The sequence below is a fragment of the Lipophrys pholis genome (genome assembly GCF_963383615.2).
Source record: "Lipophrys pholis genome assembly, chromosome: 9".
In the NCBI taxonomy this organism is placed as follows: domain Eukaryota; kingdom Metazoa; phylum Chordata; class Actinopteri; order Blenniiformes; family Blenniidae; genus Lipophrys; species Lipophrys pholis.
The window spans coordinates 30,608,577-30,630,358 of record NC_137639.1 but is presented as its reverse complement, the minus strand read 5'-3'; the positions used below and the strand labels follow the sequence as shown (position 1 = coordinate 30,630,358).

General features: G+C 44.3%; 2 protein-coding genes across 9 annotated transcripts; one reads left to right on the top strand and one right to left on the bottom strand.

Moving 5' to 3' along the window:
• Positions 1-892: 892 nt before the first annotated feature.
• Positions 893-6,561, top strand: rpz4 (rapunzel 4; the record flags this gene model as incomplete). 3 transcript variants are annotated; one of them, XM_080470794.1, is made up of 3 exons in its annotated part: positions 893-966; positions 3,263-3,308; positions 3,441-6,561. In XM_080470794.1, the coding sequence occupies one exon, from the start codon at positions 3,469-3,471 to the stop codon at positions 4,645-4,647; it is 1,179 nt and encodes a 392-aa protein (XP_080326920.1). In that variant the 3' UTR covers positions 4,648-6,561. The 3 variants fall into 3 exon arrangements, with proteins under 3 accessions (XP_080326920.1, XP_080326921.1, XP_080326919.1); XM_080470795.1 differs by lacking the exon at positions 893-966 and adding an exon at positions 1,192-1,346; XM_080470793.1 differs by lacking the exon at positions 893-966 and adding an exon at positions 2,588-2,621.
• A 4,913-nt stretch (positions 6,562-11,474) lies between these two features.
• LOC308115131 (transmembrane protein 176A-like) lies at positions 11,475-21,630 on the bottom strand. 6 transcript variants are annotated; one of them, XM_080472485.1, is made up of 9 exons: positions 21,370-21,618; positions 18,916-19,993; positions 18,053-18,108; positions 16,826-17,018; positions 15,214-15,333; positions 14,869-14,925; positions 12,917-13,123; positions 11,953-12,075; positions 11,475-11,782 (listed from the first exon to the last, which is right to left on the bottom strand). In XM_080472485.1, the coding sequence occupies exons 3-9, from the start codon at positions 18,073-18,075 to the stop codon at positions 11,714-11,716; spliced, it is 792 nt and encodes a 263-aa protein (XP_080328611.1). In that variant the 5' UTR covers positions 18,076-18,108; positions 18,916-19,993; positions 21,370-21,618; the 3' UTR covers positions 11,475-11,713. The 6 variants fall into 6 exon arrangements, 4 of the variants coding, with proteins under 4 accessions (XP_080328611.1, XP_080328613.1, XP_080328612.1 ...); XM_080472487.1 differs by lacking the exons at positions 18,916-19,993; positions 21,370-21,618 and adding an exon at positions 18,706-18,806; XM_080472486.1 differs by lacking the exons at positions 18,916-19,993; positions 21,370-21,618 and adding an exon at positions 18,529-18,556.
• Positions 21,631-21,782: the final 152 nt, after the last annotated feature.

Below are 21,782 nucleotides of genomic sequence, written 5' to 3'. Positions count from 1 at the left end.
CGGAGTATTTCTACTCAGTTTCTCCCTGATTGAGGTATTCCAGGTTGTACATGGCGTTACAGAGCCATTGTTTTGAAAATAAATAAATAAATAAACTTAAATAAAAACTACAATACAAATTAAAAAAAACAAAAAAACAACACAGAAATTACCGAACTTAATTAATGAGAGTATTTGTAATCAGTTACTTCTTGTATGTTTTCGGAACTAACAGGTTTATTTAAGTTACAAAGTGGTAATAACGTGTCATTTTGTAAATACTGTTGGAACAAAAAGCTCACAAAAGGCACAATGAAGCCAGCAAATCTAATAAAATAGTACTATAAATACTACTTAAATCACTAATGTGAGTATTTATACTTAATTACGTCCTTTTCAGTATACAGGTTTATGGAATGTACAAGGTCTCGCTCCTTATGAAAGATACAATCACAATTAAATGAAACCGTATCTAAAAATACTATTTAATCATAGTAACAAGAGTATTTGTACTTAGTTACTTTCTGATTGAAATCCCTTGCATGGATGAGACGTTTTGCAGTTCTGTCAGATGTTATTCAACAAAAAAAATTCAACTTTTTCAGTGACGTTACAGAAGTCTGAGTATTTTTACTTCCTGTAATTTCTTTCTTTTACCAACGTGGTAATAATGAGTCATTATTAAACTACTGCGGCCAGAATACTCAAAGCGTGATAATCTAAAGTACCCAAAATACTACTGAGTTGCACTACACAGGGAGTAACTAAGTAGAAATACTCAGCTGACTGTGTCAGTTTGCACAGAGGCTGTTTGATCAGAGGGAGGAGGAACATTACACTTTATTATTCATACAGCTTGTTTAAAAGACTTGACGCGTGCGCGCGCGCGAGCGCGCGCATGGGCACGCCTTCCAGCGTGACGCAGAGTCACGTGACCAAACAGTCTAACCAGCTCCAGACTTTCTTCCGCAAACTTTTTCCAAGGAGGTGAGTATGTTTCTGCTCTAAATGCTTCATAGTGAACACACACACACACACATACATACACATACACACACATACACACACACACACAGATCACTGCGGGGTGTTTGATAGAAGTGATCAGCATTAAAGTAAACAGATCGATTCCAGACTCTCATTACGTCACCAGACACAGGTTTTCTTTCCGTTTTACGCACGAAATTACGCAAAACGCGCTCTGACGTCGTTTCTTCTTCCTCATCGAAGCGTCTGATCGGATGAACGAGCCGCTTCTTAAAAGCTGAGCTCAGCCGTTTTCCTCAAACTTTTCTGGGCGGTGGTTTTCTGACGCTCCGCGGCTCGCGGCGTTTCTCTTCATCCAGGAAGTGCGTAAAAAGTTTATGGTGCGTTCTGAAGTTTGTTTGTTTGCTTGTTTGTTTGTGTGTCAACTGGCTGTAAAAGCAGATAGTCAGAGGTCATGTAGGGTTCTGGCTGATCGATACCTGATCCATTAGCAGGACGCATTAACGCTCCTCTTCCTCCTCCTCTTCCTCATCCCAGTGGTCAGACGTGTGTGTGTGTGTGTGTGTGTGTCCATTAACATGAATCAAACATGACCTTTTGACCTCTGGAAGTTACACCCATTAAACGAGTAAAACACAGAGACGCTCCGATTACAACTTTTTTTTAAGTACAAGTACTTGCCTTAAGTTACTTGCTGATGCCGAGTACCTATCCTCAAACACTGACCTCTTATTACTCAGATATTACTGCTCATCTGTGCAGAAAGTAGTAAAGTACTGATACTCTCTTTACTGTAACTAACAAGAATTCTCGAGTACTTTGTGTTTCATTTGATCACTTCGTTGTTAAATTCCGTTACATCCTCAAAGTATTTGATATAAGAGCATTTTCATGCTTTTCAAAAATGTTTATACTAAAGTAACTAAGTAGAAATACTTGCAATACAGTAATTAAGTCATACTTTAATGTGATTTTATGGCTCTTCAGTACTTTTACAGGCTTCTTCAAAACTAACTGGGGAAACCGTGTTTACATCGTTTGTTAACCTGAATACTAAATGAAAGTAACTGAGTACAAATACTCACATTACTGTAGTGAAGCAGTATTTTTGTGATAGTTTTCTGACTATTTTTTTCAAGTATTAACACAACAATTACACCTTTTCTAGCAAGTTTTCAGCCTCAGAAACATGCAGGAAGTAACTGAGTACAAATACTCACATTAATATCCTTAAATACTACTTCAAGTTACATTTAATGTAACTTATTTATTATTGTGTTGCTTCCACAGAGGAGGAGAAACGTTTTTTTTTGTATTTGATTAGCATGTAAACAAATGAGAAGTAACTAATTACAAGTGCATTTATATTTTTATTAAAAGAGCTATTAGCTACTGATAATAGATCATCGCTTCAACCGTTGCCATGGAAACGTATTCCAACCTAGTGTGTCCTCAGAGGACCAGAAGACGACTCGATCTGTCTCTGTTTTTTTCACTAAAATGGAATTTCCTCCCAAATCACACGTTTCCAGCCGTGCAGAGCAACAAGTCTGAACATGTCCTCAGCCTCGGTCCGGCTTCTCGCCGTTCAGGGTTTTTTTTTTTTTCTTATTAGATCAAGATGTTCCACATGCAGCCGACGTCTCGTTCCGAAGGTGAAACGGCCACAAGGACAAAACGGTGTCATTTAATCAGCATCTGAAGTCACCGCTGAAAGCTTCCTGCCTGTTTACAGCCGAAACACACAAATCAATAATTCAGCCTTGAACTGGGGCGGCGGCGGCGGTTGCCAGATCCTGTTCAGAAACAAGCAAGCGGGTGTCTCAGAACAGGCAACTTCCTCTTCAGATTCAATCAAAGATTAAAATACAAATAAAGAATTTTATTAGGAATTTTTGCTTCAAGGACTGTCATTAAGGCCCCGTTTCCACGTCAACGTTTTAAGTGAAAACTCCGTTTTTTTCATTTCAGAAAAGTTTCATATTTACACGGCAGCATTCTGAACATGATGTAGTTTTCATGTTGAGCCACTTGAGGCAGACAATTCTGATTGTTCATCTACTGAGCATGTGCACAACTACTAGTTACTACGACCGCGGTGACTTGGACCAGGACCTGGACCTGTTGCCATAGAGACCGTCTCTATAGAGGATAAATGTGAGGTTGTTGGTTGTTTTGTGGGGATGTGAAGAGGAACAGCCGGCCTGACGTCAGCGCTGGGCGCTGGAGTCGTGTCTCGTTCTCTCACTGGGCGTGACTCAACTCACTTCTCTTCTTCTTCTTCTCTCCTCATCAGTTTGTCGTCGGAGCAGCAGGTCACAGTCCAACCCTGAAGCTGATCGGTAAGTTAATCCACAACTTCTCCTTCCTGTTCCACCTCAGGATGAGGCTAGAAAAACTCTCCTGTGCCTCAACGACCCCAAAGGTTTGGTTGTGTTTGTTTCTCACGGCGCCATCGTGTCACTTCCTGTCAGAGTTGTTCTGAGCGAGACGACGGTGACGATGGCGGACCAGCTCCAGAAGCTCGTGGCCGACAAGAAGGACATGGTGGAGACCGTGATGGAGGTGTTCGAGCAGGGCGCCGAGGTGGTGGCGAGCATCGCCGGCGACCTCTTCCCCGTCTTCTCCATCGCCGCCCCTCTCGTGAAGCTGGCCCTGGACAACGTGGAGAGCAAGGAGGCCGCCTTCATGAAGGAGCAGTTCCAGAAGGTCCGGGAGCGTCTGGAGGTGATCTCCGAGGAGATCCAGCGCATCAACGACGAGATCAAGAAGAGCGGCATGGACGCAGCGTACTTCTCCGCCGAGGAGAACATCACCAACCAGTTCAGGAAGTACATGGACATCCTCAACGCCAAACCCAAGTTCAGGGAGGTGAAGAAGAAGCTCTTCCTGGACCATTTTGCCAAAACCGGCGGCGACAAGAACCTGAACATGCTCTACAACGCTGCGACGGGGGAGAACTTCAGCGGAGAGTCCATCCTGGAGATCACCCTCAACTACGAGGAGAAGAGCCGCCGGCCCGTGGAGGATTTCTGCGCTCGGCTGAAGAAGCTGTTCTGCATCGGGCTCATCGCGCTGCTGGGCCACACCGCCCTGAAGGGCTACGAGGACGAGGAGGAGGCGCTGCTGACGGACTGGGGCCAGAAGATGAAGGACATCCAGCTCAAAATGAACGCCGTCATCGAAGACTGCATCGAGAGCTTCCCCAAACAAGCCGAGCTGGACGCCCGGCGGCTGGTGAGGGACCAGAGCGGCCTGATGCCCCAGCAGCTGGCCGACGCCGTCGTGGAGAAGCTGAGGAAAAAGTACGACTGGGTGGGCTGGTCGGTGCGCGTCTTCAGGCCGCCGTCGGGCATCTTCGCCAAGAAGAAGGTCTTCGACTGCGCCACCGGGAAGAGCCGCTTCCAGGTGCCGTCGTCGGACGAGAAGCTCGACGTGTGGGTGTCCTACAGCTCCTCGGCCGAGCCCGTGGACAAGACCCGCATCCGGCAGTTCGTGCAGGCGCAGAAGAAGCTGACGGTGAAGGGCGTGGCCGAGGCGCTGTTCGAGCAGCTCCCGGGCGAGTGCGTGGTGCACGCCGTGAAGACCAGCAGAGACCTGGCCTGCTCCTGGAGCTTCAAGGACGAGCTGCACTACTGGGAGGAGCACAAGAACCTCCACGTCTGCGTCCACTCCGCCTGAAGGGTCCGACTCCCGACGCAGAGTCGCCCCCGACATTCCGAGCGACCGCCGGATTCAACATGGCGGGTGTTTTCTTCTTTTTGGAACAAATGTGCCTCCAGAAACTGAATTTGAAACGTCACGACTGACTGATTGACTGACTGACTCGGATAGTTTCATCGCTTCCTGCGACCGCTGGGATTCGAACCCGCCGCCCTCCACTCCAGGTCACAAACCCAACGCTGCACCACTCAGAATAACACCTGACGATTCAAACTGTTTGGAAAAACGACATTTTAGATCCGATTCATCAGCATCCAACTGGAGTTCTAACTGAAATTTGTGAAGGTTTCCAGATCTCTTGTCAGAAACACGACATACCGCCGTGTCGTCAGCGTACAGCTGACATTTAGCATTATTGTTGAATCCCATCCAAGATGAGTGGACCCGGGAGCGAGCCCTGGGGAACGCCGTCCGTTACATGAAGACGAGGAGAAATATCAGCGCCGGCTCGCGGACTGACGAGAAGCTGGAACGTTTCACAGCAATTCATTCTTTCACATTTCAAATTCAGTTTCTGGAATCCAGTCACACTATCGGGAATCTCTTCTGAGTAAAACGAGCATATTATAAAAGGATGATTCGGGATTATCTCTGTTCAGAACCGCTTCTGGGATTATCTTCATCCCCTGTTTCCAACTCTCTTCCTGAATCATTTGGGACACTTATTAAAAGTTGAACTGATTTCCTAAAGCCCAGATTCATATCAGAGGTGACCGTCTGTCCTTTATGAGGGTTTTCATGCAAGTAACATATTTTCCCAAATACCAGAATTCACACCAGTTTATAAGTGAAAGAGGTGCGCATCGGGCCGATTGTGCTTTAATTACAGCTTTCATTCAGGAGCGGCTTCCTCTAAAAGTTGCTTTTAACAAACGGAAATTCAAACTGTTTTCAGCAAACGATCTAACTTTACAATGTTTACAGTGATCAGTGTCGTAACTCTTCTTCTGTCTGCCTCTATGTGGATTTAAAAGATGAAGCGCAGTACTCAGTATTGAGCAATATTACAACATCGGGACACTAAGCACCTCTGCCGCCATCCTGCTCCACAACTGTTGATATGTTAATCATTATACTTTTTTTATCTTTTTCACATGAGTTAATATTTTCAGATAGAAGAGCAACGAATGATCAATAAAAACAATAGAATTATTAGAGATGCACAAATAACTTACTAGTACAAGTACTAACCTTTATTTCGGGTCTGTCGCTGCAGAAATAGTTTTTTTTTTTTTACTTCTCTTAGATTTTACAACACTTGTATTTATTTCGTGTGTTTTCTTTGGTTTGTTGGTGAAGAGGCTTTAATCCCGACACAGGCGAGAGGAATGAATGAATGTAGAATCAGCTGCTAACGTACGAACACAAACAACGTCGCCGCTCCGTCAGTGGAAGTGTTGGATGGTGGTTCATGTTGGGGAGTCGGAGGTGTGGCGGCCTGCGGCTGCTCTCAGACGGCTGATAAGACTCGGCCCCGCCCCCCCCTCGCAGTGTCTGAAAATGGCTGCAGGCGCTGAAATGGAGGCCGTGACGGCGCCGCTCCCTCCACCTTCCTCTGACCTCCGTCACCGTCTGCAGGCGCTTCGTTTACTCAAGACGACTTCAGACCTGCACTGCTCGTCTCTTTGTGTCGTACTCGGCTGTTTTCTAGAAGCTGCAGTTCGTCTCTTCAGTTTGTGTGTTTCTGTGTCTGTCAATCCCAAAGTGGAATTATCTAATCATCCAACACAGATTAGAAATGATTGATGGTCAACAGAACATCTGGTTCTTATTATTTCTCTTTCCATGGTCAATATTTGGTGTCTCGGTTTGAAAGGATGTTTGTTGGTACACAAAGCAAAGATTGTAATAAATAATCCAGATTAACCCCCGATGGACGTCTCCTGTTTGTGTTTTATCGTGACCGAGGTGCAGTATTTACTCTCAGGGTGTGTGTGTGTGTGTGTGTGTGTGTGTGTGTGTGTGTGTCTGTGTGTGTGTGTGTGTGTGTGTGTGTGTGTGTGTGTGTGTGTGTGTGTGTGTGCGTTTCCAGCTACATAACAGTGAGACAAAGTATAATTCTTGTGCTTTACACATTAGAGACTAATTACTTATTACTTTAAAATGAAAAGTAGTTGATGAAGTTCCTCTCTTAATATCTCTATAATCTGATGTTAGAGGTGGAAGATGCTCTATAATATGGATGTTTAAGGAGGAAGATGCTCTATAATCTGATGTTAGAGGTGGAATATGCTCTATAATGTGGATGTTTACGGAGGAAGATGCTCTATGATCTGATGTTAGAGGTGGAAGATGCTCTATAATCTGGATGTTGGCTCTTAAAGAATTGAACTAATAAGGAGCAGAAACTGAACAGTTGAGATTATCCACCAACATACAGATTTAGAAAGGGAAGCTAACAGGCTAATGCTAATCCGCTACATGCTAAATGTTAACTTGGCACACGTTCCTCTGGTCAGGAGTTTAATGGTAGAATAACAAAGCCCTACGTCACTGAACAAAATGTTTTTTTCTTGTAGACACAAGTAAGACTAAATAAAATAAAACAAAAATTTAATCCCAGAGGGAAATTATTTTCTAAAAAGCCTTCAACTTGTGTAAAAGTACAAAGTGATGAGCAGAATAAACGACTTTCATATATTGACACACAATCATTAATATTAATTTCTCTTGATCTGACGCCACAGAAACGAAGGAGCTCAGCACGGCCTGGGATTCAGTCAGCGTTCGTTCCCTGAAGCGTCACAGTGAGAATCAAACCTGCAGGCAGAGGAAACGGAAGCTGGAAACACCCAGTGTCCTCTGTCATTATGTGGTCCGGCCTTTTCTATCTTCAGCATGTCACTCCTGACTCATGTCCCGCAGTCCAGAGTCCAGCGGCACAAACAAGCCTGGACGTCTTTCCAACCTGCTGCTCCACGTTCTCTGGAAACGTCTCCAGGATTTAAACTTCGGCGGTCCAGTGCAGTAAATTCCTTTTCCTCAGAACAAGTTCCCACGACAACAATCCAACCGATTTGCATTTCTGATGTTCAAGTTTACACAACAACATTTGGTAAATGATTCCTGTTTCCATGGAAACGGCAGAAACAGTGAAAACCATTTCCACACGGGTCCACTAGTTGGCGATGTTGTTAGTTTTAGGAAAGGTTTACATGTAAACGGGTATTTGACAAAACTGTGATATTTGTCTCTGTTTGGGCCGCGTACTACTACATAAACCAGATGATAATCCCAGTTGATAATCTAGATCTGGATAAACTCTGTGTCTCTGTTTGTGTCTAGAGGCGAGGTCTATCATGGCTTCATGCTTCTCGTTACACTGCCCCCTACAGGCCAGGCTGCTCATAGCAGCTCTGAACCAGGTGGATATGTGGGTCTGTTTTTGTAAACAAACGCAGAGGGGGAAATGCCCGTTTTTGTAAAAACACTCACTCGCGGATATTGTAACTGAGTAACTTGGTTCCGTTTGAGTATTAGAAATTAGAATAGCACAGATTTAACGGACGAAGCGTTTTTATATTTTTTACAGACAGTCGTTCTCGAAATGTTTCAGTCTTAACGTGAAACTTTCCCGGAAGCCCACCCAGCCACAGACGGTTCTCTCTGCTGCCAGCAGGGCGGCGCTACCGCAAAACATAGAGAGGAAGAGGAGGAGCTTCTTCCCTCAGCCTCCTGAACCGAGAGAAATAGACCCGACAATTTGCCTTGTATATATTGAGTTCTTGCTCTATTGACACGGGTCTGCATTTATTTATCTATTTATACTTTATCTTCCGTGTGCCTTCTTTTCCTTTGTAATATAATGTAATGTTGTAATATAGTGGGCCATTTTCTTTTATTGTGTTCTCAATTTTAATTTAAATTTCTTTATTCTTCTATCCTATAAAAGCCTTTCACTGCACAATATACTATGTATAATAAATAAACGACTTAAACAGACAAACAGAGCTGAAGTTCTCTCAGGTTCTGATTCTTCTGGTCTGGATACCTGTGAGCCGGTGGAACAAGACTGTAACTGTAACTGTAAGGAATCTAAACTTTCCCTGCTGACGAAACCAAATCTCTTCCAAATGCTTTCAAACTTTCCGCTGGCACGACTGAAATCTGCTGCCTCAGCAGGTCTGAGCGCGAACGGGCCTCAAACGATCAACACCGAGGAGCCGGAGCAACGAGGAGAGCAGCTTCCATCTCCTTCTGGAACAAACCGGCCCGTCGAGCTGGAATCCCCCGAAACCAGAGGAATATTCACAAAGTACCACAACAAGGTGAAGATCAAAGGATTTCTGCCGCGACGCTCAAAGAGTTTTGATTTGCCGATTCTATTTTGTTGCTTTTATCCACAGAAATCCAAAGTAAACAGAACGAGCTTACCTCAAAGAGTCCGACACACCTGGGCAGGTGAACGAGGTGGGCGGAGCCTAGATGACCAGCTGCCCTGTGAGGGAAGCAGCAGTGGACAAACACCTGCACAGGTAACAAGGATCCTCCAGAGGAGGTCAGGAGGTTTAGTTACTATTATCGACTACGAGGAAGAAGGAAAAGCGATGATGAAGAGATGACAGCTTCAGGGAGTGTGAAGTCAAATTATTGAAGAGAAGAAGAATGAAAACATTTGAATATTTAAGATTAAAAATCGATGTGAAAGTAAAATTTTGTTTTTTTATTATGTTTTACAAATCTTAACTTTTAATTTATTTTTTTTTATTTTATAGTAATTTTTCTGATTCAGTTTCATTTTGTTCTCTTATATTGTTTATTTATTATTTTTCAATTAATAAAAAAAATTTTTTTGCACCGATTGCAGTAAAGTGGTGCATTAATGAGCGTCGTCAGCCCAGAATTTATCCATTTTGTTCTCGTTATACTCATTTTGGTGACATTTTACCAGAAAACGTTGGACACAATGCAGCTCGTGAAGGATTTCGCAGAGTCGCCATTTTATATTTTGGGTCCAAAACAACAACGTTGGCGTCACTGAATCGACGTCCCCTGAGAGGAAGCAGTGGACGACTGACTTGTTTGCATGGCGGGCTGAGGCGGATCCTTCTAGAAAGTCGTAAAAGACTTGACGGTCGGAGAGTTTCAGCTGCTCCGCCTGGTTTTGCGTCTCCGCCCGGGTGTGTGAGCGCGGCTGCTGATGGGCGAGGTGATGCTCTTCATGAGGCCAGCGTTGCTCCTCCGTCAGCGGGATCGGGCCTCACAGTGCTGCATTGAGCCCGGGTCAGGTGACCTCAGGAACGCAGGAAAACATCACGCGGCGACGCTGCCGAATCAGGAAAACGTCGCTCCAGCGGAATCCTCAGCTCAGACGGCGGACGGAAAGAAGTGATACCTTGATGGCGGTGGGGGGGGGGGGGGGGGGGGGGGGGGGGGGGCAGTCTGATGGCATGAGCAGTTCAAGTTGAGATTCAGACAGAAATGCGAAGTTTCCGAGATCGTAAACCTGAAGATGCTAACGCTAATGTGGCTTGAGTTGGTTTTCCTCGTCCAGTAAACAGGAGCTCAGTGTAATAGTAACAGGGCTGCAAACCACCGCTTCACATGTTAATTACAGCTAATGCTGATGCGAATGCTGATGGTTGGGCACTGGAGCAGATTCTCCCGTTTGGTGGATGAAGGAGGGAGAACGTGACGAGTTGTGAAGAGAGAGAACGGTGGATTTCATGAAACGCAGCAGAACTCCAGACTGTGACGCTCAGATGCTTCAGATGCTCTTCGTCCTTGTCATCCTCACATACCAGCGGCCGGGCGTGAGCCGACACGCCACCGGCTCCTTGGCGGTGAGCGAGGGGGGTGGGGACGGGGGTGGGGATGGGTACAGCGGTGGGGGAGGGGACGGCGGTGGGGGGGGGGTCCTTCAAGCGTTTCGCCCCGAGGCGCCTCCTGCTGGAGGTAAATCACAAAGCTGCGACGACAGAACGAAGAATGTAAACGATGTGAGAACCTGCTGCAGCTTAATGCTGAACACAAACAAACAAACAAACAAACACAACACAGTAACAGATAAACAACTTTCCTCCTTTCAGCATATTTCTAATAAAATCTTCAAACTTGGACCTGAAATGTTGATGTTTTCTCGAATTACATTTAAATGTAATTTTCAAGGATTAAACCAGTTTCAACTAATATTTTCAGGTGAGCGGCCGCCCCCTAGTGGCCAACACGCGCGCGTGCACACACACGGAGTTCTTTCTATCTACTTTACACTTTTTCAAGTGATGAAACCGTTTAAAACACTAACTAGCCTTCATATCATTTTCAATTTAATCATCAGTGTTTATCACACAAATTAAACTCGAGCCACATACATATATATATATATATATATATATATAGTGAAGAGATTTAAAAACAAACATTAAACATTGAAAACATGGGAGACGGCTCCCAAATCCTAAATACATGAAAATGTGAATTTCCTCTTGTTGTTGTTGTTGTTGTTGGACTGATTTACTGCTTCCAGGATTTATTTCTATGATTTTTGAGATGTTGGAAAACAGCTGGAGCTCTTAACATGAAAGAATGGACAAATATAAAGATTAAGACTGCATCCTCTCAATCGAGGTGTAACAGACTTGAAGGGAATACAGAAGAGGGCGCCACCTTGTGGGAACGCTTTTGGACTCACTCTGCTTGACTCCCAACAATAAGAGAAATGAAGAAGTATGACATCTTCCCTGCTAATAATTGTGGACTGAGCTCCTTAACTCCTTTCCATACCATGAATGTTTTTCCTCTCAATATCATCGGTTAGAAATATAAACATACAAAGACAAACTGTGTGAAAGTCAAAGTATTGGTGAATCCCTTTATTTCATTTCTTTTATGGCTTAAAGTGTCAGACAGACGTGATGAATTCTTTTCCCAGCAGCAGTCAGAGTGGCTTTAAGGTGCGTACCGCTAACAGGATGGTAGAAAAAGTAAAAAAAAAAAACATGCAAGTTGACGAATTAAAGCTCAATCAATGATAACAGTGTGTTGATGTTGAAGTGAGACTGAAGGGTGTGAAGCTCCGCAGACTTCAGTCTTCAGGCGGCATCGTGGCGGCGACCTGCAGCAGCGGCGTGTACTGCTCAGGGTCTTCAGCAGCCTGGAACAGGAGGACGGTTAGAGAGCAGTGTGTGTGTGTGTGTGTGTGTGTGTGTGTGTGTGTGTGTGTGTGTGTGTGTGTGTGTGTGTGTGTGTGTGTGTGTGTGTGTGTGTGTGTGTGTGTGTGTGTGTGTGTGTGTGTGTGTGTGTGTGTGTGTGCGTGTGCGTTACCTGCTTGGGTTTCTTCTCTCGGCTCCTGATGGTCTTGATGCCCAACACGAAAGCGCTGACGACCACGCAGAGCTCAACCACCGACAACACGATCAGCACGGCGTTAATGCTTCTCAGCAGCGCCTGATGGAGAGTTTAGACCTGGTTAGACCAGTTTCAGACTACTTTAGACCAGTTTCAGACCTGTTTAGACCAGTTTCGACCTGGTTAGACCAGTTTCACACTTGTTTAGACCAGTTTAGACCAGTTTAGACCTGGTTAGACCAGTTTCAGACTACGTTAGACCAGTTTCAGACCTGGTTAGACCGGTTTAGACCAGTTTAGACCTGGTTAGACCAGTTTCAGACTACGTTAGACCAGTTTCAGACCTGGTTAGACCAGTTTCAGACTACTTCAGACCAGTTTCAGACCTGGTTAGACCGGTGTAAACCAGTTTCAGACCTGGTTAGACCAGTTTAGACTTGGTTAGACCAGTTTAGACCAGTTTAGACCTGGTTAGACCAGTTTCAGACCAGTTTCAGACCAGTTTCGTATAACAATGGTTGTTGTCCAATCAGCCACACGACGCAGTGTTTTAGGAGCCTGAAAACTGTTTTTTTTTGGGGGGGGGGGGGTTTGAACGGGTTACAGAGTTTCGACTTTGATGATGTCTGGACGGACAACGTCAGCTGAAAACGATGTCATGGCCCCGCCTCCTTCTCCGTGACGTCACTAACAACACCAACATGGCGCTGCAGGAGCTGCGGCTGCTCGTCGCTTTAATAAGGTCACATGATGGATTTGTTCAATAAGAGGATTTTTTCATGCTCCGTATCTTCTCCGTTTTTTTGGTGCATCTCTGTGGCGCTGTAACGCCGCCACCTATAGGCCCGGCACGTGTACTACCTTGTTTTGAGTGGTTTTCATTGTGCCGTGAGAAGAACGAGGGGGAGAAAGCAGGTGGCAGCCTTCTGTCCAAACTCACCAGCAGGAGGCTCTTGGCCTCCAGACACTTCTCCTTCAGCAGCGTTTCCACTTCAGGGTTGGGACCCGGGGTCGTCTGGCGGTACCAGCCTCGGTCTTCTTCACACATCCACCAACTCCTGATCTGCGCCAAGTTGACGCTGTACAGCACAATGGCTGCGATGGCCAAAGCAACTCCAAACAGATGCAGCATCAAGTGGAAGAAGATCTGCAGAATCATGGAGGAGCAGATTTAAAGACCCGAGTCAAACGAGATGATTGTGATCGTCTGTCTAGTCAGCATTTTCACATTAAAATTCATCCCCTCATCTCTTCCAAACACTTGGTGTGTGTGTGTGTGTGTGTGTGTGTGTGTGTGTGTGTGTGTGTGTGTGTGTGTGTGTGTGTGTGTGTGTGTGTGTGTGTGTGTGTGTGTGTGTGTGTGTGTGTGTGTGTGTCTCTAGTTTAGGACTGATTCTAGTTTAGGACTAGGTGTAGGATAGTTTAGGACCAGGTTTAGTCTAGTTTAGAACTGGGTCTAGCTGAGGACTGATTCAGTCCAGATTTGGACTGGGTTTAGTTTACAACTGGGTCTAGTTTAAGACTGGCTTTAGTTTAGTCTAGGACTGAGTTTAGGTTTGGACTGGTTTAATTTAGTTTAGGTCTGGGTTTAGATTAGGAGTGGTTTAGTTTAGGACTGGGTTTAGTTTTGGACTTGTTTAGTTTAGTTTAGGACTGGTTTAGTTTATCTTAATACTGGGTTTAGATTAGGACTGCTTTAGTTTAGTATAGGAGTGGGTTTAGTTTCGGACAGGTTTTAGTTTAGGACTGGTTTAGAATTTGTGCAGGTTTTAGTTTAGTTTTGGACTGGTTTAGTTTATCTTAATACTGGGTTTAGATTAGGACTGGTTTAGTTTAGTATAGGACTGGGTTTAGTTTAGGACAGGTTCACTTTGGATTAGGACCGAGTTTAGTTTTGGACTTGTTTAGTTTAGTTTAGGACTGGATTAGTTTATCTTAATACTGGGTTTAGATTAGGACTGCTTTAGTTTAGTATAGGAGTGGGTTTAGTTTCGGACAGGTTTTAGTTTAGGACTGGTTTAGAATTTGTGCAGGTTTTAGTTTAGTTTAGGACTGGTTTAGTTTAGTATAGGACTGGGTTTAGTTTAGGACAGGTTCACTTTGGTTTAGGACCGAGTTTAGTTTTGGACTGGTTTAGTTTAGTTTAGGACTGGTTTAGTTTATCTTAATACTGGGTTTAGATTAGGACTGCTTTAGTTTAGTATAGGAGTGGGTTTAGTTTCGAACAGGTTTTAGTTTAGGACTGGTTTAGAATTTGTGCAGGTTTTAGTTTAGTTTAGGACTGGTTTAGTTTAGTATAGGACTGGGTTTAGTTTAGGACAGGTTCACTTTGGTTTAGGACCGAGTTTAGTTTTGGACTGGTTTAGTTTAGTTTAGGACTGGTTTAGTTTATCTTAATACTGGGTTTAGATTAGGACTGCTTTAGTTTAGTATAGGAGTGGGTTTAGTTTCGAACAGGTTTTAGTTTAGGACTGGTTTAGAATTTGTGCAGGTTTAGAATTTGTGCAGGTTTTAGTTTAGTTTAGGACTGGTTTAGTTTAGTATAGGACTGGGTTTAGTTTTGGACAGGTTCACTTTGGTTTAGGACCGAGTTTAGTTTTGGACTGATTTAGTTTAGTTAGGGCTGGGTTGAGTTAAGTACTGGGTTTAGTTTAAGACTAGTTTATTTCTGAAAGTGCACGTGAGGCAGTTTGTACGCCCGTGAACTCGGATGTTTTAAATAACGTTAAAATGTGACACTGCTATTTTCAGCCGAATTCGTCCGGGAGAGAAAAAACGGCGAAATGTCCCAACTTTTGTTCTTGGCAGAGATAAAAAAAAACGCAACACTTGAAAAGGCAGCCAGCAGAGAATATTCAATTACTTTGCAGTATACGATAACGAAGTACTCACCAAACACGGGCTCGGGAACTTCTCCGTCAAAATGCACACGATGCCGAAAATGATGAACTGGGGAGGAAAAACCCACATGGAAACAAAACCTGGAAACTTCGTTCAGACAAACGTTTGTGTGATTTATGTTTAACGGAACGTGACGTCACCGTTAGCGTTCATGCTCAGTAGCATTAGCACGATGTTTCTGTTTCCAGAATCACATTCGCTCCGTTCAGATGCTGCTGATAAAAAGACGTTCGCTTCCTCGTAGCGCAGTCGGACATGAAGCTGAACATTTTCCCGTGATGCATTGTGAAGGCATGGATTGACTAGTTTTCCTGGCGAGCCGTCGTGCTTCCTTACCAGCGCTCCCATCCAATAGGGAAAGCCGGACTCGTCCATCTGGTACCAGGATCCGATCCGGGAGCTGCTGAGGATGGCTCCCAGACCGATGTGGAACATTCCGGTGACGATCTGCAGAGTCTGCAGAACAAGAGTCACATGAATTTATTGTTTGTTAAATTATGAACATGGTGTTATAAATATTAACGTCCTTTAATGTTATGTAATGTTCTGCTCTGCAGCGTCTTGTCACGTCACGATATGCTATCTGATGCTGCGCTCACTGAAGCTATGCTATCTGATGCTATGCTATCTGGTGCTATGCTATCTGATGCTGCGCTCACTGAAGCTATGCTATCTGATGCTATGCTATCTGGTGCTATGCTATCTGATGCTGCGCTCACTGAAGCTATGCTATCTGATGCTATGCTATCTGACACTGTGCTATCTGATGCTGCGCTCACTGATGCTATGCTATGCTATCTTATGCTATGCTATCTGACGCTGTGCTACCTGACGCTGCGCTCACTAATGGCACTGTGCTATCTGGCACTAAGCTATCTTATGCTATGCTATCTGACGCTGTGCTACCTGATGCTGCGCTCACTAATGCTATGCTATATTATGCTATGCTATGCTATCTGACGCTGTGCTACCTGATGCTGCGCTCACTAATGCTATGCTATCTGACACTGTGCTATCTGACACCGTGCTATCTTATGCTATACTAGCTGATACTTTGTTATGCATTGTTATGCTAAGTCAAGGCACGCTGTGTGATGTATTACTATTCCACATTAAATCTAGCACAGCTATGCTATATTTTAAAAATGTAATGCTGCGTTGAGCCTTTCTTAATGTTATGTGATGAAACGTATTACTGTCATATTTTGATATTTATATGTTTCAGTGTTATATTGTATGAGTATATTGTTATGCTATGTGATGTGTAGTTTTTCTATGTATTGTCACATTTTGTTACGTTACGTCATGACATGTCATGTTATTCTCTGAACGTCATGTAACTCTGCGTTATGTTGCGTAATGCGATGTATAAGTTTGTATAACGTCACATGTTATTTGACAATGTACTACATGAAGCCTTTCCTGCTATAGAACGGCGTATTGTGTTACATAAAATGTTCCTCTGTCATATATGTTTAACATGTCCTGTAGCATTATCAACATAATGTTTTGCTTTGTTATATCGAGTGTTATATGATGTCTAATGTTGCGATAAATTGAGCTTTTTAATGCTATGAACTGTTATGCAATGCAGTGTTACGATATGATTTTATTAATCTATGTGACGTTCCATCATGCAATGAATATAATCTTATGCTCCGTTCATGCTATGCTAAATAATGACGTGCTATGTTACGTATTTCTCTCCGACACAATGTCATATTCTGTTGTCATACCATGTGACGCCATGGTTTATTGGTGATGTAAAGTTACTCAATGTTTCACGGTGCTAATCGTTTAATGCTACGTAATATAACAGATCTTGCTCTATGTTACGCTACGTTATGTTATGAGTCTCAGCTGGGACCCTCGTGGATTAAGATTACTGTGGATTAAAAATTAGCTAAATGCATGAAGTGTACATGAGAGGGTGAAGGCTGCAGCTCACCCCGAGTACGGACAGAGAGCCGCTCTGGATCTTCTTCATGTGCCGGGACACGGAGCAGCCCACCGGGCTGTAGCAGAACCCAGACAGGATCTGACACAGCGGGGGGCACAAGCTGTCAGGGTCCGAGGTCATCGTCAGCATGGTGACCCCGTCCGCTTTGGACATGGTGACAGACATCCCGTCAACTCCGGAGCTGCGAGAAGAGAAAGGAAAAGAAAATATTCGTCCTTAAAAACATCTTCAGTGACATGTGACGTCTTCATCTTCATCTCAAATCTGAACCATGGACGTGTTTCAATGATCACAACCACCAAGTTTCTCTACAATAAACAGATTCTTCTTATAATTCACAGTTCAGTAGCACCACAAACTGAAAGTGTCTCAGCTTTCAAAGCTGTAAAGCAGATACGTAAACAGCAGTTTGTTCCAGAAAGAGTTTCAGTTCCTCATAAACTGGATCCTAACGTCAATAACTAACGAATCAGCATTTTTCTTTTGTCGTTGTTGTAAATCGCACTTTTAGCTTCTGTATAGTCAATCTAACAGAGACCTGCGTGACTCTGAAAGACTCCGGGTAAAAAGAAAATGGTTTTTAAAGAGGGGGGGATGTAAGTGTTTATAATAAATGTGTGAGAAATCACTAAAAACCACCTGAACTGAGCTCAGTGCTGCCCCCCTGTGACCAGGAGCTGAATTACAGCTACACTGACATAGTTTCTTTATAGAAGAAAATACAACTTTAAATTAATCAGACACGGTTAAGAATAATTATTTTTGTGTTGATTGATAAATACAGGAACATTAAAACATTATTTTGAGGTACCGTTTTAATAATACACCTGTGGGCCGCTGGGAGGCAGCACCGAGCGATTCTGTTTAACCTGTCAAACTCGGGTTTTTTTCATTGTTCAAAATACATCAAAAGTCTGAAATTTTTCGTTAAAGAATAGCTACAAACTCTAAAATTGAACGATTCATCAAGAAATACGTTTAAAATGTGTGTTTTTTTTAAGTGCGGGTTTGTTTATGTGTACGCAGGTTATCTGAGGAAAGGCTCTGTTATGGTACGTTGCCTCGCAAAACGAGTAAAAACTCAACAATTAAATGGCTTACGATTTCAAATGGGGAGAAACCAAGAGGATAAAAGTCGTCCGGAGAGAATCTGTGCAGTTTATTTCACGCGTTACGTGGTTTATGGCCGAAAAAGAGCAAAGACGAGAGACCAACCTCTTCCCAGAAGAGACTCCCATCCACAGGTCACGTCAGGCGCGGGTTGCCAGACCCTGCGGGAAAAAAAAAAGCGAAAACAAGCGACGTTTTCCCGAAAACTCAATACAAACATGAAAAAAAGAAAAAAATTACATGAAAAAGATGGATACATAAATAAAATTTTGTCCGTCACGGTACAAACACGGAGAGACAGACAACCACACACCCTCAACGGTCTCCTGTTAACAAAAAAAAGCAACCAGAAACTCTTGAGGAGACCGTCCCTTACATAAAGCAGACCTGGCAACCCTGGTCCTGTTTCAGTCCAGGAAGTCATAAATTTTTTTTTTTTTTACTTTAATCACAATTACACAGAGGACAAACACCCATCTAAACTAAAGTAAAACAATTTGAATTTAGAATGAGTGCAGAACAAAAACAAGAGAAATCTGTCAGCATATGAAGAATTCTTTTTAGTTCTTATGTTCATTTACTTTCAGGTGTTTTCACGTCTCTCTTGTTTGATCTGTGGATCACGTGAACGTTGCATCTGAAAGTGAAGAAATCCTCACTGCAGCTCCTCATGTTGATTCAGGTCAAACTGAACATGTCACGTTCATTTTTAAATTGTGTTTATATGCAATATATAATCCATGCAATACATATCCTGCCTTTTAGTGATGAAACCATGAATAGACGTGACCTCATGAGATGAAGGACTTCAGTCGGACACGTCAGTGTTCTCCTCATCAAACATCACAAACCTGCGAAACTTTCAGGATTAAACTTTATTTTGAAGACAAACAACGGTTTATTTTACAGAATTTGCTGGAACGGGGTCTGAAGTTTTGAGCACGTTTCCGAGGACCGCGGCTTCTCACCTGTGGATCTTCACGTGACACGCATAGTTTCTCCGAGCGCCGAAGGTTTTCCCGCAGACGCCACAGGAGTACGGCTTCTCACCGGAGTGAGTCTTGATGTGGCGCGTCACGTTCGCCCGGTCGTTGAAGCTTTTACCGCAGGTTTTGCATGAAAAAGGCTTCTCACCCGTGTGAATTCTGGTGTGACGCAACAGCTCGCCACGCTCACTGAAACCTTTACCGCAGGTGTCGCAGGGGTACGGCTTCTCACCTGTGTGGACCTGCGTGTGTCTCTGCAGTTGCAACAGCTGGACGAAGTCTCTGCCGCAGGTGCCGCACTGATACGGCCTCTCACCTGTGTGTGTCCTCCTGTGCACCACGAAGGAGCTCCGGCGCTTGAAACTCTTCCCGCACGTTTCGCAGTGGTGCGGCTTCTCATCCGAGTGGGTGATCATGTGTTTCTTGAGCTGCTGCTTCTCGATGAACCTCTTGTCACACATCCGGCAGGAGAACTCCATCTCCGCCCTCTGCAGCGCCGCCGCCGCCGCAAACGCCGCTCCGCAGAACAAAGACATCGTCTCTCTGCTCTCCTGCTGCTCCTGATGAGAACTTCCTGTTGATCTGGACTCACTAAGATGAGAACTTCCGGTTGATCTGGACTCACTAAGATGAGAACTTCCTGTTGATCTGGACTCACTAAAATGAGGACTTCCGGTTGATCTGGACTCACTAAGATGAGAACTTCCTGTTGATCTGGACTGTGGGTTCTGGCCTCGGTTCACAGCAGCAGCAGAGTTCTGGAGGAGTCGATCGTCGCTCTTCCGTTTCCGAGGTCGTAGTTCATCCTGTTCAGACTCTGGATTATCCTCATACTGAATAATCTGTAGCTCCTCTTTAATCTGAGCAGGTTCTGGTTCCTCCTGCATTTCCGCCGCAGAAGAATCAAAGACCTGGTCGTTCACCGGCGGCTCGGAGGATTCCTGATATCCGAGTTGGTCCAGTTCCTCTTTAATCCCAGGAGGATCCAGGTTCTGTCGATTCTGCTGGAGGACGGTCTGACCCGGACTGGAGTCTTCCTCCGGGCGGCAGAGTCGCCGCTCTGGACGGACAAACAGAAGCAGGAGTGAAGGTCAAAACAGCTGAGCGGCACCAAAACACGTCATGACAACATAATCCGGTGACGCTGGAATGAAGTCAGAGACCTGAAACTCACGTCTCACATGTTGAAGTGATAATCTGAACAAAAACGACATAAATCACAGAAAATAATCAACCTGAGCAACTAAAACTGATCCCGCCATGTTAACCTTCACCAGACGTCTTCGTAATCTCCTGACCAACAGATTTAGTCTTAGCGTGGGTGTAAAGGGAAGCAATATTAGTTTAATCTCAACAATTAGAATCGTTACCATGTTCCTCGTTCTTTTCTCTCCAGATGTGACAAACATTCAAAATGTTTTTAACATACAGATACAGAAAACCCCGTGAGGCTCCGTTTCCACGGCAACATTTCAAGAGAAAACGCAAAAAACTCAGAAAAAGGTGTAGTTTCCATGTTGGTCCACTAGTGGGTGCTGTTGTTCATTTTAGTGCTGAAAGCACACACACACACACGCACACATGCAGCAGAGAACAATGAGCTCCACAGGAGAACACAGACATTCTAGTGGACAGACCACAAAGTTGGATTGTTATTACGGAGACTGTCAAAATAAAAGCACCAAGTCCCAGGAGAATGTGGGCTGGGAGTCGTGACACCACAGAGCAAACGTTATTCTGATTGGCTCAACTGAGCATGTGCAGAAGGACTAGTTACTACCAACGTGGCGACAAGATCCAGCACTCGGAACAGAAGCAGCTTTTCACAAAAATTGCACTTTAATAATAATAATAATAATAATAATAAAAACATATTTTATTCTTCAGCGCAACACCCCAGGACACGGTACAAAACACGTTTAAAAGAACAAGAAAAAAAAAAATGCATTTGTAGCAGTAAAAAAACAACAAAACAGGTGTGTGTGTGTGTGTGTGTGTGTGTGTGTGTGTGTGTGTGTGTGTGTGTGTGTGTGTGTGTGTGTGTGTGTGTGTGTGTGGCCCCTCCCTAGTTCCATGGAGGCCGAGTTGGAATGTTTCTATACGTTGTGTTTTCAGGGTCTCCGAGAACGTCGTTGTGTAAACGAACCCAAAACGCTACAAAGGTTTTGCATAAACACTTGGTTTGGGCGTAAACGGAGCCTAAAAGGCCGCCAGACCCCAGAAAGGTCAGCGACGGCCTCCATTGGGGTCACGACCCTCAGGAGGAGAACCACTGGCCGTGCTGCGTTCAAGGGGACTGGGAATTCTGAAGCCCACCACGCACAAAATCTGTATGCTCGTGTTTCATGCTATTAAACTGTTAAAAAGTGAAACAGAGCTGTGTCACATATACATTGTCCTGTGTGTGTGATTTAGTATTCCAGAGCTTAGTCGTACCTGTTCTGTGCAGATTTATCCGGGACTTTGAGGCTTGTTGCAGCAGTTTGTGGATCTCCTCTTCGTACCGGAGGATCGTCTGCTCCAACACGGAGAAGATTTCCTCCGCCACGGCGCTCAGCCGCCCGCTGATAAAGACCCTCAGAGCCTCCGCCGAAGACATCGTGGCTTCAAAACGAAACAAAAGCGTCTTAAACAGGGGCAAGAGAAGAATCTGCCGCCATGATATTGCTTCTTTCTCTACGATCTGTTTCCACTGCAGGAAACGACGATCTCCTAGTGCGTGCTGCCACCGAGCGGACCGTGGCGGAACTGCAGCACAAAGTCCGGCCAAACCTTTAAAATAGAATAAAAAACTATAGAATAATAATAATAATAATAATAATAATAATAATAACAATAATCACGGGGAA

Bases quoted from the DNA above. Each gene is read 5' to 3' on its own strand.
- LOC308115131 (XM_080472484.1), bottom strand. From the start codon at position 18,075: ATGGGAGTCTCTTCTGGGAAGAGGTTGGTCTCTCGTCTTTGCTCTTTT. The intron at 14,926-15,213 runs GTAAGGAAGCAC...TTTCCTCCCCAG, and splicing joins CCTATTGGATGGGAGCGCTG to TTCATCATTTTCGGCATCGT. The intron at 12,076-12,916 runs GTGAGTTTGGAC...ACTCTCCATCAG, and splicing joins AGGCCAAGAGCCTCCTGCTG to GCGCTGCTGAGAAGCATTAA.